Here is a 17,992-nt window from a genome sequence, read left to right on the forward strand (position 1 = left end):
ATTATTTTGCCACCATTTCGTATTCTATAAAGTCCTGATATTTTACTCATCCCATTGAACATAAAGCAGACTTTTTGACAGACTCCACAATATAATGGGCATAGTTGACAAGATGTGAAAGTAAACAAAGACTTGGACACTGAAATGATGCCATGGGATATTTATATACAAAAGCTCGGGTTTGTCTAAAGTTCCACTCTGTAGTATTTTAGTGACGGTGTTAACCTGTCTTTAATAATTAGGTTAATGCCTCTGCTAAAAGTAGAAGAATATGAAGAAGTTAACACACAGCATAATTTGGGGGACTAACTGGACTTTTGCGTGCAGGTTGTTCCACAATGGAATCAGCAGTGTGCAGGTTTTGAGCTCTGTCTAAGAGGCTATATTATTTTACTACAATTGCGAAGTTAAGTGGTGTGTGCTGCTGTATGAAGGGACATTTCCCCTTGTTCCTGTTGGAAGCCTCGGGGCAGTACGGTAGCACAGTGGTTAGCACAAATGCTTCACAGCTCCAGGATCCCAGGTTCGATTCCCGGCTGGGTCACTGTCTGTGTGGAGTCTGCACGTCCTCCCCGTGTGTGCGTGGGTTTCCTCCGGGTGCTCCGGTTTCCTCCCCCAGTCCAAAGATGTGCGGGTTAGGTGGATTGGCCATGCTAAATTGCCCGTAGTGTCCTAAAAAAAAGTAAGGTTAAGGGGGGGTTGTTGGGTTACGGGTATAGGGTGGATACGTGGGTTTGAGTAGGGTTATCATTGCTCGGCACAACATCGAGGGCCGAAGGGCCTGTTCTGTGCTGTACTGTTCAAAAAAAAAAGCCAGGTTTGTAACGTGTGCAACACTTCAGTGGAAAATTCCTCTTGATGTGGGACCTGGTAACTTGAGGCTTGTTTGTCAGATTGCATGTTCTGGTTTCATTCTGTTTTGATACACACTAATGTTAACAAAAATTTTCATTGCAGGTCCTGAGATATGGCTGGAATATGCTCAGTACTCCATTGGTGGAATTGGTCAGCAGGGTGGCATTGAGAAAGCTCGTGGAATATTTGATCGAGCCTTAACTGCTGTTGGACTACACATGACAAAAGGAGTAGCAATCTGGGAGGCTTTTAGAGAGTTTGAAAATGCTATTTTAGGAACGTTACAGGTAAGAGAATGAGAATTTTAGATTAACATAAAGTGAACAAATGGCAAACTTGTAGAGACTCTGTGTATGGGCAGCACGGTAGCACAGTGGTTAGCACTGTTGCTTCACAGCACCAGGGACCTGTGTTTGGTACCCGGCTTGGGTCACTGTCTGTACAGAGTCTGCATGTTCTCCCCGTGTCTGCATGGGTTTCCTCCGGGTGCTCCGGTTTCCTCCCACAAGTCCCAAAAGAAGTGCTGTTGGGTGATTTGGACATTCTGACGACTTCCTCCGTATACTCGAACAGGTGCCGGAGTGTGGTGACTAGGGGATTTTCACAGTAACTTCATTGTAGTGTAAATGTAAGCCTACTTGTGACAATAAAGATTTTAAAAAAATTTTTAGAGTACCCAATTTATTTTCCAATGTAGGGGCAATTTTAGCATGTCCAATCCACCTACCTTGCACATCTTTGTGTTGTGGGGGTGAAACCCGCGCAAACACGGGGGAGAATGTGCAAACTCCACACAGACAGTGACCCAGAGCCGGGATTGAACCTGGGACCTCGGCGCCTTGAGACTTCAGTGCTACCCACTGCGCCACCATGCTGCCCTAAGATTATTTATTATTATTGCACGGAGCTAGATGCAAACTAGCAAGAAATAATTGGCTAGATGTGTGGAAAATATAAAATTGTAAACATTGTTTTTTAATTATTCGTCTGTGATAGCCTATTAAAACTAAGTTTCCTGAAGTAATGTGTTCAGCTTGAATACATTCCATTTGTTAGGGGCATATCAATACCAGGGAGTGGAATATGTTCCATTTTCAGCTTCCTATTCCTGTAGAATGTACTTTAACTACAAACTTTAATTACAAATCAACACAACACATCTGTATGCCATAGTTGTCATTCTTGCGCAGTGAGATTTTAGTGCCAGATTATGGGCTGTTCTCTGCTGCAGCTCCACATGCATCAGAAACTATATTGAAATTGCCCAATTCATTTTTAGATGATAGGAGTTTTGTATTCCAGTGCCTGCATTGGGTTTGACTTGATGAATAATGTTCACTGGTCCATGGCAGTACTTGCATCTTGATTCACGCTGGTGCATAACCTGCTTAATTCGTCAGCCAGGCAGCTATGTTGAATTTTCCTTCTGTGGAGAAAGAGAACAAGCTTTTTACTCAGACATTTAAGCTTTTTGTCCATACCTGCATTGGAACCTTGGCCAGTGTTGCAGCAAAAGTTTTTATTGAGACTGTGAATAATTGTAGAATGAGTAGCCAGACTTGAGCCGAAGATTACAAATTCTTTTTTTTTTGTTTGAAACTCTTTTTATTGGCTTTTCTCATATTTATAAACAGTTGCTGTGTATATACATTATATTTTTCTTGCCCGCGCGAATTTACTTTATTTTACAGAGGTTTGGTTTGTCCTTCATTTAACTAACTCTATGTACATTTGTAACTCTGTGTAACTCTGTGTAACTCTGGCTGCTCTAATACCCCGAAGATTGCCACTATTGGGCATGGCTTCACCCTCACCCCCACAACCTCGGAGAAGGCTGTCCAGAACCCAGAAAGCTTGGGGCAAGCCCAAAACATGTGAGTATGGTTGGCCGGGCCCCTGTGGCACCGTTCACATTTGTCCTCCACCTCGGGAAGAACCTGCTCATTCGGGTTCTGGTCAGGTGTGCTCTGTGCACCACTTTGAGCTGTAGTAGGCCTAGCCTTGAGCAGGAGGATGTGGAGTTCGCCCTGCTCAGTGCTTCGCTCCAGAGTCCCCATCCCACTTCTGTCCCCAGTTTGTCCTCCCATTTTGGTCTGGTCCCGTCCAGTGGTGTTCGGGCTCTGTCCAGTAGGTGTCTGTGTATTTTCCCACATAGGCACAAGCAGCAAGAAGGGGGGGCTATCAGGTCCTCTAGTCTTGAGTTTTCTGGAACCCCAGGGTTCCCTACTGTCTCTTTGCGGAGGAAGTGTTTTATTTGGAGATGTCTCAATTCCTGTCCTTTTGCTAGTTTCCACTTCCTCGTCAGTTCATCCAGTGTCGCCAGTCTGCGCCCCATGTAGAAGTCCCCGACCGTCAGTGTGCCCCCGTCCCGCCTCCATCGTTTGAAGGTGGTATCCAGCATGGCTGGGGGGGGGGGAAATCTGTGATTGCCACAGATGGGGGCCATAAGGGACATTTTGGTTATCCCAAAGTGCTGTCTCAACGGAGTCCACGTTTTCAGCGTGGCCGCTACCACTGGGCTTGTTGTGTCTCTTATTGAGGGGATGGGAGTGCAGCTGTAGCCAGGGCCTGGAGGGTCATTCCTTTATAGGATGCCTCCTCCATCTGTACCCAATCTTGTGTCTGGTTCCTGTACCCCCCCCCCCCCCCCCCCCCCCCCCCCCCCCCCGGAGAGGAGACAGAGAGCACAGAGTTTCACTCTATGCAGATGACCTGCTCCTCTATGTCTCAAAGCCACAGGAGGGACTGAAGACAGTACTACAAATAGTGAAAGAGTTTGGAACCGACTCGTGCTACAAACTTAACCTGGGCAAAAGCAAGACATTCCCAGTGAACCCAAAAGGGTGAGGGACAGAGCTGAAGTGGCTTTCCTAGTGGATAGCAAGTTCAAGTCCATTTGCAGCTTTTTCCTCTTCGCCAGCAGCCCTACGGTCGGGGCCTCGGAGTATTTTCTATCGACTTCCAGAATGGAGTCCACTAGCTGTTGCCTGCCCACCCTCTCTTCCCTATCTCTGCTTGCCTTGTAGGCTATGATCTCTCTTCTGATCAAGGCCTTCAGTGCCTCCCAAAATGTGGAGGGTGAGACCTCCCCATTTTGATTGTTACTTATGTAATCGCCTATGGCTCGCGATACTTTTTGGCAGAAGGTCTTGTCAGCCAGGAGGTCCATGTCTAGTCTCCACGTGGGGTTCTGGGCCTGGCCTGTCTCCAACCTCACATCCATATAGTGTGGAGCGTAGTCGGAGATAACGTCGCGGAGTACTCCCTTCCCGTTATCCCTGGAAGCATCGATTTTCCCACTGCAAAGAAGTCGATGTGGGTGTATACCGTGTGCACCTGAGAGAAGAACGAGAATTCCTTTTCTTCCCAGTGCAGGAAACTCCATGGGTCCACTGCCCCCATCTGTTACATGAAGGCTCCTAGCTCCCTTGCTATGCCAGACTTTTTCCCTGTTCTGGGGTTTGATCGGTCGGTCAGTGGGTCTAGCACGCAGTTAAGGTCGCCCCCCCATAATCAGTCGGTGTGTGTCAAAGTCGGGGATTTCCGCCATGGTCTTCTTCATGAATTCTGCGTCGTCCCAGTTGGGAGCGTACACATTTACCAGTACGTCTGGTGTCCCTTCCAAGACACCCCTGACTATGATGTACCATCCCCCTGGATCCGTAACTGCCTTGGTTTCTGTAAACCTCGTCCTCTTGCTAATTAATATTGCTATCCCCGAGCCCTCGTCCCGCAGAATGAATGGTACGTCTCTTGTAGGTAGATTATGACTGCTTTTAGGCTTCTTAGGTGGGTGAAGTCGCTGGATCATTTCACTGGGCCGTTGCATTCCCTTACATTTCAGGTAACAATCCTGGTGGGGGGGGGTTTCTGACCCTCCGGTCCTGCGGAATCACCATACTTACTGGTGGACGCGCCCCTGCACTTCGGGATTTCCCTTTGTTAGGGGGCCGTCCAGAAAGGCTAGGGTCTCCGCTATCACCATGAGATGGGGGTTTCTCTTTGTCAAGGAGGCACCCAATGTGGCTGCCAGCTGTGTGCACGCCACGTGGGTGCGCCCCTGCATTCCTGGGTCTCCCTTCGCCCTGATGCCCTCCCGAGTGGCTGTTTGAGGCGCCCTCTTGGTTCCTCGCCCTGCTCCATGCCTGCCGAGGCCTATGTCTGTACTGCTTCGCTATTTTCCTAGTCCTCCAGTTTCCCTCTTAGCCTTCCCTGGGTCGTAACTAACCTTTGCACCTCGGCTTCTAGTGTTATCACCCTGTTGCTCTTGTCCGAGGCGGCCCTCTCCAACTCCAGAGTTGTTTTTTTCTGTGCCATCACTTCCCTTTCCAGGCCTTCGATGATCTGCTGCATTTTATGCGTCATCTCCGCCAGCGCCTCCTTCACCATTGCGCGGAGCTCTGACCAGAGCACCTCCTTTATGCTGGTCGCTGTGTCCTGCACCGCTGTTTGTTTTGCCATCGTTTTCCCGTTGAGACTCGCCTGAACCTCCGTCTTGTCTTGTGGGGCTGCCTGCCTGTGCGTCTGCAGCTCCTGCGCTTTCCCCTCGCTGCTGCTGCTGCTGCTGCTTGCATCTCGCTGTCCCTTTGCTTTGGTTTTTTTTCTTGACTCCAGCCATCTGTCTCTCTCTCTCTTGACGCTGCTGTTCCTTACCCTGGGGTTGCTGTCACTCTTTCTCCCCCAGCAAGGTTTTTTTTTTCATTTGGGCAGGGGGCCGTTTTGTAGCTCGTTCCCTTCCCTCATCTCTCTTTCTTTTCTCTTCTATTTTCTTTTTTTCTTCCCCTTTCTCCTTCTCCTCCTATTTTCTCTTCTCACTCACTGGGTCAGTGGGGTTCGCGAGAGGAGTTTCGTTTTCTGGATGAGAGTCCCCCTTTAAGACCATAAGACATAGGAGTGGAAGTAAGGCCATTCGGCCCATCGAGTCCACTCCGCCATTCAATCATGGCTGATGGGCATTTCAACTCCACCTACCAGCATTCTCCCCGTAGCCCTTAATTCCTCGCGACATCAAGAATTTATCTATCTCTGCCTTGAAGACATTTAGCGTCCCGGCCTCCACTGCACTCCGCGGCAATGAATTCCACAGGCCCACCACTCTCTGGCTGAAGAAATGTCTCCGCATTTCTGTTCTGAATTTACCCCCTCTAATTCTAAGGCTGTGCCCACGGGTCCTCGTCTCCTCGCCTAACGGAAACAGTTTCTTTGCGTCCACCCTTTCTAAGCCATGTATTATCTTGTAAGTTTCTATTAGCTCTCCCCTTAACCTTCTAAACTCCAATGAATACAATCCCAGGATCCTCAGCCGTTCATCATATGTTAGACCCGCCATTCCAGGGATCATCCGTCTCGCTGCTCACCACGTGGTCGCTGCCGGTCCGTGGGCGGGGGGGGGGGGGTCCTTTCTGTCTCCTGGTCGCTGGCTCCGCCCCCGAGCGCTTTCATCTCCAGCTCCGCGGGGTGGGGGGGTCGCCGCTCCTCTTCAGCGGCCACACTCTCCTGCTGTGGTCGGGCAAGTTTACACTCTTAGGCACACGCTCCGTTCGGAGGACGGGATGGAACCGGGAGCCCCTCGACCCACGATCGCTCTCTTCCCCTGCGTCGACAAGATTGCAAATTCTGACTGAAGCCTGTGTCTGTAGATAGTTGTTTCATGTCCTGTACCTTGTTGAGTTAGAACTTATTTTTAAATAAATTTAGAGTACCAAATTATTTTTTTCCAATTAAGGGGCAATTTAGCGTAGCCAATCCACCTATCCTGCACATCTTTGGGTTGTGGGGGTGAAACCCACGCAAACACGGGGAGAATGTGCAACTCCACGCGGACAGTGAACCAGAGCCGGGATTGAACCTGGGACCTTGGCGCTGTGAGGCAGCATTGCTAACCACTGCGCCACCATGCTGCCCCGAATTAGAAAATATTAAACAGAAATATTGAAGTGTTTCATTGTATAATTAAAAGGCGATGTGTTTACGTTTTTGAGAAAAGAACTAAATACTGGGATATGGAGTCACTATGTGCATCACAGTCTGCTACTTTCTGTCATGTTTTGAATTTTTATTCTAGTTGCAGTGAAAGTTTAAATTGTTTACTCTGACAACAAAATATATAAGGGGATTGGGGTCTTCTGCAATGCTCAAGTCAGCTCCTCCATTCCAAATCCAGTAATTGACAGTTTCATGAAATGAATGTCTTCCCTCCAAAAGCCCTCCGTTGGCAGCATTTTGACTCCGGAACAGCAGGAAATGGTAAATGCACAACTTGAACGAATACACACACTCTTCAAGAGGCAGCTGGGTGTCCCTTTGCTTGGTAAGGTGCTTTTGAATATTTATCCACAGCTAAATATGTATCTATGGGAAATCTCGGAGTCGTGTTTGATTTGTTTAGTGCATGGTAGATGTCAGACAGGCACTTGTACAATCTCATAATTTCAGCAAGAGCTTGGATGGAAGGGGATTCTGCCCACGGCTTCCAAAAGATTATGTGCTCACCACATCTGAGTGCTTCTTTATGTTTTGAGCTTGACCTCGTGCCTGGCAAACATTTGAGCCTTATGGCCATACCTATGCGAGTTGTGTTAGTTCTTAACAGGAGTGCACAATTAGAACTTTTGCTATTTTTGGAACAAGAACAAATTAAAGCTGCCTATTCTAATTGAACTTGCAGCATTTGGCAGTCTGTTACAGCAGACACCTGGCTGAAATCTAGGGCTTAGATTTAAAAAAAAAATAATTATTTTTTAATTCTCCTTTTTCACATTTTCATCCAAATTTACACCCTCCAACAAACAATTAATGGTAACAAATACAATGTTAATCCCCTAGTCAACAATCCCTTTCTCCCACCAACCCCCAAACAACTCTCAACATTATAAATACAAACGTCAAAGAAAAGGAATCCGGAATCCACCATCACCCCATTCATAGTCACCAACAACATACACCGTCACACACACACACACACACACACACACACACACATACACCACCCCCCAATGACATCCAATTCTTGAAAGTGCATAATAAACTAAGCCCATGAATTGTAGAAGACTTCCATCCTTCCCCTCAATTCAAACTTCACTTTCTCACGTGTTAAGAACTCCAACAGGCCCCCCCCCCCCGCGCCACGCCAGGGCACAGGGTGGAGAAGTTGACCTCCACCCCAACAGGATCCACCTTCGGGTGATCAATGAGGTGAAGGCTAAAACATCTGCCTCCGCACCCGCTTCCAACCCTGGCCGATCCGATACTTCGAATATGGCCTCCAGAAGACCCAGCTCAAGTTTCATATGCACCAACTTCGAGATTACCCTGAAGACCTTCCTCCAATACCCCTCCAGCTTTGGACAGGACCAAAACATATGAACGTGATTTGCGGGGCTCCACCCGCAACATTCACAAACATGCTCTATCCCCTCAAAGAATTGGCTCATCCTCGCCTTTGCGATGCACCCTAAACACCCTCTTCAGCTGTATCAGCGCCAGCCATGCACACAAAGTTGAAGCATCCACCCTCCGGAGCACCTCGCATGACAACCCTCCTGCAAGCCCTCTAACGATTCTTTCTCCTTTAGTATCTAGGGCTTAGATAGTCTGTTTGTATATTCCTTATTGGGAGACGTTCAGAATATGGGTAAGAGATGCACACTGTTTATTCTGCATGAATACTTCCTCATCACAGAATCGTTACGGTGCAGAAGGAGGCCATTTATCTGCACTCCAAATGAGCATCCATGACTTAGTGCCATTCTTCTGCCTTTTCTCCATATCCCTGCACAGTGTTCTATTCAAGTAATCATCTAATGTCCTCTTGAATGCCTCAATTGAACCTACCTCCACCACACTTCCAGGCAGATCACTCCAGACCCGAACCGCTTGTTGTGCGAAAAGCTTTTTTTCACATCACATTTGGTTCTTTTGCAAATTACTTTAAATCTTTTGCCTTTCATTCTTGATCCTTTTACGAACAGGAACAGTTTCTTCTTACCTACTCTGTCCTCATGATTTTTGACATCGCTATCAAATCTCCTCTTGGCCTTCTCTCCAAGGAGAACAACTGATGCTTTGGAGCCACCATCCATAGTCTAGCCATAACCGTGATTATTTCACTCTCTTCCTTATCGTATTGCTTACTGCCAGCTGTTTGTGCCCCGTATAGATATGGAGACCACATATGCTGAGTATGAGGAGTGGGCTGATGAGCCTAATAAATCTGTGACAGAAGTGTACAAGAAGGCCCAACAGCAGATGGAAAAACGAAAGCCCTATGAAGAAAATCTGGTACGGTTTAATCCTCCTTTACTGTAACATTTGAGTTCTGGAGGTGTGCTCTTATTTAAGTGTATTATAAAAGAAAATACATTTCAATATTCAAATTTAGCAGTTGCTATTTCAGCCTTTGTGACTACCTTGATGCTTTTCATTGTAATGCACATTTTATATAAAATTTTGCAATTAAGCAAGTAAAGTGGCAATGGGGGAAAGAAAAATGCAGATTAAAGAGAAAGATAGATGGAGTTTAGTTTCACTCCAGGACATGTGCTGGGCCAGATCTGGTTGCCAAAATTGTTATATCCCATTGACAACTTCATTTAATTTGAAGAGTATTTATTTTGCTTGATCAACAATGGTCTGTGTAGCGCTTGTGACAAGTAGCTGACATGAGCCCAAGGTCTCTGATTCCACATTATTAAAGATGGACAATCTAATGCCCCAATGGAGCAGCACAATAATGAGTGGAAGAACATTGCTATGAATCTACTTTTTTCCCCTCCCACACGAATGTGACCTGTCAAAGGCAGCAGTACACCAGAGACGTTCTCGAGATGTTGGGAGTGAGAACAAGCCAATCCGTAGTGGATTTATGCATCTCTTGGAGGCCAGCCTACTTTCCTTTTTTTTTGGAACCTGGACAAAATTACCATTTTCATTGATTTTTCTGTTTCTGTCAAGGATTTTAAATGCAAGGTTTACTGACCTCTTATACTTTTTACTGTGGTGATTTGATTTGTCGTGAGAATTATGTAACACTAATCCTACTACCTGATTGGATATTAGAACATAGAACATACAGTGCAGAAGGAGGCCATTCGGCCCATTGAATCTTCACCGACCCACTTAAGCTCTCACTACCACCCTATCCCCGTAACCCAATAACCCCTCCTAACCTTTTTTGGTCACTAAGGGCACTTTATTATGGCCAATCCACCTAACCTGCACGTCTTTGGACTGTGGGAGAAAACCGGAGGAAATTCCCACAGACACGGGGAGAACGTGCAGATTGGTTGACTGTTGCATAGATTTAGTCCCATTGTTGTAGGACCAATTGCGTCACAAGGGAGTGATCCCAGCCTTGTATTAGAATTGCCCATCAATACTGTTATGGTATGGTTTCTAATTTGAGGAATTGGGTGCTGATGCATGAGCAACATTCTATAGATGCTTAGAAATCTGAACAAGAAACAGAAATCTATTAAAATACTTAGCATCTCGGGCATCATGTATGAGGAGAGAAACAGAGGGTGGAATTTTCCACACACCAGCCGCGTGTTTCGTGGAGGTGGGATCATCTAAGCCCCCCATTGTCAACAGGGTTCCCTGTTGAATGCATCCCTTGCTGCTGCGCTATTAGCAATACCGGAAGATCCCGCTGGCATGAACAGCAAATTCCAACCAGAGCCTCTGTTTTTATTTTCTTTGTTACTGATGAATTGAGTATTATGCATGCTAATGGGATTACTGCTGCCATATAATGAGCACTGAAATATTTTATCTCTGAAATAAGCTACCCAGGCTATTGCAGGATTGTTTCCCAAATCATTTTGTTTATTCTGTTACAGCTGGTGGCAGATCCTCCAAAACTAGCAGAGTATCAAGCTTACATTGACTTTGAGGTGAAGGATGGAGACCCAGCACGGATTCAGATTATCTTTGAACGAGCACTGTCTGAGAACTGTTTAGTGCCAGAATTATGGGCAAGGTTTACCCTGTACCTGGTAAGGAATGTCTCTGAGAAAGTGACTTATGGCTGAGTGCTGGGTCCTCACCGACATGGGACCAGTTTTGATAGTCTTCAGGGGAGCAGTTTTACTGGAGTTTGTGAATGGATGTTGGTTGAGAGATCAGTATTGGTCAGGAGACAGGGAAATCTCCCCTGCCCTTCAGCTAGTACTGTGGGATATTTTGCATCCACATGAAGCAGATGTAGCCTTGGTTCAATAGAGGCCTGAGGACATTGATTTTAATACAAAGAATGATTATTTTAAAGTTTGGAGTTGCGGATAGACTGGAGGCAAAAACCTTTACAACATTCAATTGGTTCCTAAATTTTCAGATTATTCTGGATGGATAGATTAAGATGGGCTGATTGACCTTCTAATCTTTAAATGCCTTGTGAGCGTGCAAATTTTATAATAATCATCATAATTAGTGTCACAAGTAGGCCTACATTAAAACTGCTATGAAGTTACTGTGAAAAGCCCCTAGTTGCCACACTCCAACAGCTGTTCAGGTACACAGAGGGAGAATTCAGAATGTCCAATTCACCTAACAAGCATGTCTTTCGGAACTTGTGGGAGGAAACTGGAGCACCTGGAGGAAACCCACTCAGACATGGGGAGAACGTGCAGACTCCGCACAGATAGAAAATATGCCATGCTCTTTCCACTAATTAATCTGATGACATTAAGTAGAGCAATGTGTTACAGTTTTATAATGGGCAAGTGCCATTGTTCATAGAATTACAATTCTTACAGTGCAGGAAGAAGCCAATTGGCCCATCGGGTTTTCACCTCTGAAAGAGCACCCTACCTAGACTCACTCCCTCGTCCAATCCCAGTAACTCCATATCCCCAACTAACCACATCTATTGGGCAATTTAGAATGGCCAATCCACCTAACCCGCACATCTTTGGACTATGGGAGGAAACCCACGCAGGCTCGGGGAGAAAGGGCAAACTCCACACAGTCACCCAAGGCTGGAATTGAATCCGGGTGCCTGGCGCTGTGAGGCAGTAGTGCTAATCACTGTCATCAATGCCATCATTGGTCCTTGGCCTCAATCATGGAGATTTAAACTAAATGGCTGAGTGCTTTGTGGTACTATGGTGGTATCTATGGTGGTACCTGCTATCGCCGATTTAATTTCAGACTTCCACATCTTGAGGTTAGTTTGGACTGCAGGCGAGGTTCCCTCCTGATTATTTTAGTTAGACGTATGGAGACCCTCTGCACCATTAATCTAGTATTTTCTGAGCTTCCCTGATGTGCCATTAGTTGGCAAGTGTACAGAATCCACTTTCCAAATCCCTCTAGTATACAGAGTTCCCATCTCGCACAATCTACCTTTAGTTGGGCATTATTCAGAACCTCTGTTCTCTGATCTGCTTTTAAACAGTGATATGCAGAATACCCCTTTCAGAGGATGAAATATAAAGCGGCCCGCTTTCTTCATTCGCCTTTAGCTGGACAAAATAAAGTTTCCGCAAGATCCATTTTTTCTGGTGTTCAGATTCTGAAAGTGTTGATTCTTTAGTTATTGCAGACTGAATGAAGTGGATTGAGTCCATGTCAGTGAAACATACATAATATACTGTAAGAGAAGAGTTCTAGGCTGGATTGCTTTCTCTTGTTCCATACTTTGTGATGTCTGTTTATCCTCTCTCTTTCTCCTCGGGAATGATTTATTGATTTGATTCCAACTGCAAACCTGTATGTTTGCCATTCCAGGACAGACAGCTGAAGATCAAAGATTTGGTTGTGTCTGCACATGAGCGAGCTGTTCGAAATTGCCCTTGGATAGTTGGGCTATGGAAACGATATCTTCTAGCACTGGAGCGACACCAAGTCGAACACAAGATTATAATAGGTATAACCTTGTGCTGAGAACAGATTATTTGCATTAGAAAAGCCTTCGTTTCATGTTGGGCAGAGAGCACAATTTCTTTTAACTTCTGTTTTTAATCTGCCTCCCTGTCCTTTTCCACTCAGTGAATGAGAGGCAAAAGTGAAATTGGAAACAAAACCCTCTGGTTAGGTTTGCCACCACTTAACACTGCCAAGCCATCTTTGGGAAGCTCTTCCTTTCCTTCCCAATCCTCGTCCTGAGCTTAGTGGATAATTGATCCATGCCAAAGCAAAATATTGTGAATGCTGCAAATCTGAAATAAAAATTATAATCTGGGAACACCCAGTGGCTCAGACACAGAATTAACATTCCAGCTCAACTAGTTTGCATCAGAGCTGGAGATTTAACCGTTTTAAGGCAGTATGGGGATCAGGAAAGGGGAGGAAAGAACAAAAGAGCGGGTATGTGATAGATGGAATGCGAGAACGATTAGATGACAAAAGGGATGATGGTACAAGGAAAACCCGGCTGGTAATTTGATAGTAGAGAAATAAAACATTGGTTTCACACTATAAATCGGAATTACATAATCATCACTAACCTGCCTTAAAAAAGGAGTTACCTTGGAACAGTGTGGGTAATTGAGGTCCGATTGGGAGTGGGACAGAGAATTAAAATGATGATCAGAGGTTCATGGTCATGCTTATGGACTGAATGAAGATGTTGCACAAAGCCTTTGTCTCCCCAATATAGCGGAGACTGCCTCAAGAGCAGTGCATGCAGTTTACTAAATTGGAAACAAATCGTAAATCTTTGATTCCTTTGGGGTCTGAATGATGGAAAAGGTGAAGGTGCCATGGGAAGGTTAGAGGGCATTGAATTCGTTGAAGAGTGGATGAGCGTGGAGCGGATGAAACATTCCCTTCAGAATGTTGAAAGGGAGGGGAAGATGCGTTTGGTAGTGGGACGTCTCGGAGGTGGCGGGAATGATGGAGGATGATCCGTTGAATATATGAGGGTGGTAGGTGAGGAATCCTGTTGCGGTTCTTGGAGGGAGGGGGAAGGGATGAAAAGAAGTGCAAAAAACTGGATGCGTGTGGTCGAAGACCCCATACAACATGGTGAAGGGGAATCCATGTCGACGGTATAGAAGACAAACTAGTATGATAGATTGCATTGTCAGATCTGAGATGGAGAAACTGGGAGAATGGAATGGGGTCTTTATAGAACTTAGGGTGGGAGGAAATGTAATCACGGTAGCTATGGGAGTCGGTGGGTTTATGAAATAAATTTCTAATTAATCCATGCACCTTCTGAATGTAATGTCACAGAATAATACAGCGCAGAAGAGGTCCTTTGGCCGATCGGGTCTGCAACGAAGCATGATAAACACCTGACCTGTAACCTAACCCCATTTGCCAGCACTTGGCCCATAGCCTTGAATGTCATGATGTGCCGAGTGCTCATCCAGGTTATTTTTAAAGGGCGTGAGGCAACCTGCCTCTTCCACCCTCCCAGGCAGTGCATACCAGACCGTCACCACCCTCTGGTTAAAAAGCTTTTCCTCAGACAGGGGGGGCAGATACCTGATGGTACGGGGCAGACTGGAGGGGAGAAGAGTGGTGCTGGTGAATATATATGCCCCGAACTGGGATGACGTGGACTTCATTAAAAGAGTGCTGGGGAAGATCCCGGACCTGGATTCTCGCAGGCTAATAATGGGAGGGGACTTTAACATGGTCCTTGACCCGACTTTGGATCGGTCGTGTCCCAGAACGGGTAGACTCTCAGCAATGGCAAGGGAGCTGAAAGGGATTATGGAGCAAATGGGGGCAGTGGACCCCTGGAGAGATAGACAGCCAACAGGAAGGGGCTACTCATTTTACTCGCACGTCCATAAAGTATATTCCAGGATAGATTTCTTTGTACTAAGCAGGGACTGTATGGGGGAGGTAAAGAACACGGAATACTCAGCAATTACCATTTCAGACCATGCCCCGCATTGGGTGGACCTGCAGTTCGGGGGAGCGAGCTATCAATGCCCGCAATGGAGGCTAGATGTGGGACTGCTGTCGGAGATGGGGATCTGCGAGAGGCTTCGGAAATGTATAAAAAAGTACCTGCAGGAGAATGACACGGGGGAGGTCTCAACGGCGACCCTGTGGGAGGCGCTAAAGGCAGTAGTGCGGGGGGAGCTGTTGGGGCCCACAGAGCCAAGGCAGACCGGGCAGAGATGGATAGATTGGTCAGGGAAATGGGTCGGATAGATTAAGAGCACGCGGAGTCCCCGGGGGAGGTTTTACTCAGGGAGAGGCAGAGACTACAGGCGGAACTGGGGGCACTATCCACGAGCAGGGCCGTGGAACAGCTTAGGAAGGCGAGGGGAGTGGTGTACGAGCATGGGGAAAAGGCTAGCAGACTGTTAGTGCAGCAACTCAGGAGGAGGGAGGCGGCCAGGGAAATAGGTAGAGTGAGGGACGAGGGGGGGCGCAAAGTGGAGGACCCGGCAGAATTGAATAGGGTATTCCAGGACTTCTATCGTAAGCTGTATACTTCGGAGCCGCCGGAAGAACCGGAGGGGATGAAAAGGTTTCTGGACGGGTTAACATTCCCAACAGTTGGTGGGGGGCGAGTGAAAGAGCTGGGGGCCCCGATTAGAGTAGAGGAGGTATTGGGGGGCCTTAAGGCTATGCAGTCGGGGAAGTCCCCGGGGCCGGATGGATACCCAGTAGAGTTTTATAGGAAGTTCTCGGAGCTGGTGGGCCCGGTCTTGGCGAGGGTTTTCAATGAGGCAAGGGACAGAGGTACCCTGCCGCCAACAATGTCACAAGCCACCATATCTCTGATATTGAAGCAGGGTAAAGACCCGGAGGCGTGCGGGTCCTACAGGCCAATCTCCCTGATTAATGTAGACGCCAAGCTCCTGGCAAAGGTACTGGCGGGTAGAATGGAGGACTGTGTACCGGAGGTGATTGGGGAGGATCAAACGGGGTTCGTGAAAGGTAGGCAGCTGGCGGCCAATCTGAGGAGATTACTCAATGTGATAATGGTGCCCCCGGCGGGTAGGGAGGTGGAGGTAGTGGTGGCAATGGACGCCGAGAAGGTCTTTGACCGGGTGGAGTGGGACTATCTATGGGAGGTGCTCGGACGGTTTGGGTTCGGGGAGGGATTGGTGGATTGGATCAAATTATTATATCAGGCCCCGAGGGCCAGCGTCAGGACCAACAGAGAAGTGTCGGAGTACTTTAGGTTGTACCGAGGGACCAGACAGGGCTGCCCGCTTTCCCCGCTGTTGTTTGCGCTGGCCATAGAGCCGCTGGCGATTGCGCTGAGAGCCGCAGAGGGTTGGAAGGGGATGGTGAGGGGCGGGGTTGAACACAGGGTTTCTCTTTATGCAGACGACCTGCTCCTGTACGTGTCGGACCCAGTGGCCGGGATGGGAAGTATACTGGGAATGCTGAGGAAGTTCGGCCAGTTCTCAGGATACAAATTAAATACGGTCAAGAGTGAAATGTTTGTGGTCCAGGCAAGGGGCCAGGAGAACAGATTGAAAGGGCTACCGTTTAGGCTGGTTGAGGAAAATTTCCGGTATTTGGGAATCCAGGTGGCACGAGACTGGGGCAGGCTGCACAAGTTAAATTTGGCCAGGGTGGTGGAGCAAATGAAGGGAGAGTTTCGGAGATGGGATGTACTCCCGCTGGCAGGGAGGGTGCAGACTGTAAAGATGACAATCCTCCCTCGATTTTTGTTTATTTTTCAGTGCCTCCTGATCTTTATCCCACAGTCCTTCTTCAAAAGAGTTAACGGGCTGATCATGAGCTTTGTCTGGGCGGGAAAATCTCCGCGGGTGAAGAAGGCAATGTTGGAGAGGAACCGCAGCGAGGGGGGGCTGGCTTTGCCGAGTCTGATCAATTATTACTGGGCGGCCAACATCGCTATGATAAGGAGGTGGATGGTGGGTACGGGGTCTATTTGGGAGCGGGTGGAGGCGGCTTCGTGCAGGGGCTCCAGCTTGGAAGCCCTGGTCACGGCTCCTCTACCGCTGCCGCCGGCCAAGTACACCACCAGCCCGGTAGTGGTGGCGACCCTGCGGATATGGGGCCAGTGGAGGAGGCATGTGGGGGAGATGGGGGCGTCTGTTTGGGCGCCAATCTGCGACAACCATCGGTTTGCCCCCGGCAGTATGGATGGGGGGTTCCGAGTATGGCGGCGAGCGGGGGCGGGAAGGGTGGGTGATATGTTCCTGGAAGGGAGCTTTGCGAGTTTGAGGAGCTTGGAGGAGAAATTTGGGTTGGTAAGGGGAAATGATTTTAGATACCTACAGTTGCGGGACTTTGTTTGTAGACAGGTCCCATCTTTCCCACGCCTTCCGCCAATGGGGATCCTCGACAGAATAGTCTCTAGGAGGGAAGAAGGGGAGGGCAGAGTCTCGGGTATATATAAGGTGCTCATGAGGGAGGAAGGGTCCCAGACAGAGGAACTGAAACATAAATGGGAGGAGGAGATAGGCGGGGAAATGGAGGATGGGCTGTGGGCAGAGACCCTGAGTAGGGTAAATTCGACCGCGACATGTGCTAGGCTCGGGCTGATCCAATTTAAGGTTGTTCACCGGGCCCATATGACGGTGGCTCGGATGAGCAAATTTTTCGGGATAGAGGACAAATGCGCTAGGTGTGCGGGACGACCAGCGAACCATGTTCACATGTTTTGGGCATGCCCTAAGCTGAGGGGGTACTGGGAGGGATTTGCGGGGGTCATGTCCCAGGTGCTAAAAACAAGGGTGGTGATGAGTCCAGGGGTGGCAATTTTTGGGGTTTCGGAAGACCCGGGCGTCCAGGGGGAGAAAGAGGCCGATGTTTTGGCCTTTGCTTCCCTGATAGCCCGCCGACGAATATTATTGGCGTGGAGGGACTCAAAGCCCCCGAAGACTGAGTGGTGGCTTGCGGACATGTCGAGTTTCCTGGGGATGGAAAAAATTAAGTTCGCCTTGAGGGGATCTGTGCAGGGGTTCGCCCGGAGGTGGCAACCATTTATTGACTTCTTTGCGGGAGAGTGAGCGTCAGCAGGGGGGTGGGGGGGGAGGGGGGGTAGAGTAGAGTAGGAGGGAAAATATGGCGGGTGGTACCGGTGGGAGGGGATATGTTACGATGGAAGTATTGAAAGTACGTGGATGTTTGCACATTTTTGCCTTTTTTGCTTTCTTTCTGATTATGTCTGTAACTGTTTATAAAGCCAAAAACTACCTCAATAAAATTGTTTATTAAAAAAAAAGCTTTTCCTCAAATATAGGTG

General features: G+C 47.8%; 1 protein-coding gene across 1 annotated transcript in view; it reads left to right on the forward strand.

The window, feature by feature from the left end:
- Positions 1-17,992, forward strand: part of sart3 (spliceosome associated factor 3, U4/U6 recycling protein) — a 55,267-nt gene that overhangs the window by 5,183 nt on the left and 32,092 nt on the right. Inside the window, exons 4-8 of the mRNA XM_038790361.1 lie at positions 958-1,142; positions 7,060-7,165; positions 9,014-9,135; positions 10,695-10,850; positions 12,583-12,721. Of these exons, the coding sequence (XP_038646289.1) occupies positions 958-1,142; positions 7,060-7,165; positions 9,014-9,135; positions 10,695-10,850; positions 12,583-12,721 (708 nt within the window). The remainder of the gene's footprint in view (positions 1-957; positions 1,143-7,059; positions 7,166-9,013; positions 9,136-10,694; positions 10,851-12,582; positions 12,722-17,992) is intronic.

The sequence above is a fragment of the Scyliorhinus canicula genome, chromosome 1 (assembly GCF_902713615.1).
Source record: "Scyliorhinus canicula chromosome 1, sScyCan1.1, whole genome shotgun sequence".
Classification (NCBI taxonomy): domain Eukaryota; kingdom Metazoa; phylum Chordata; class Chondrichthyes; order Carcharhiniformes; family Scyliorhinidae; genus Scyliorhinus; species Scyliorhinus canicula.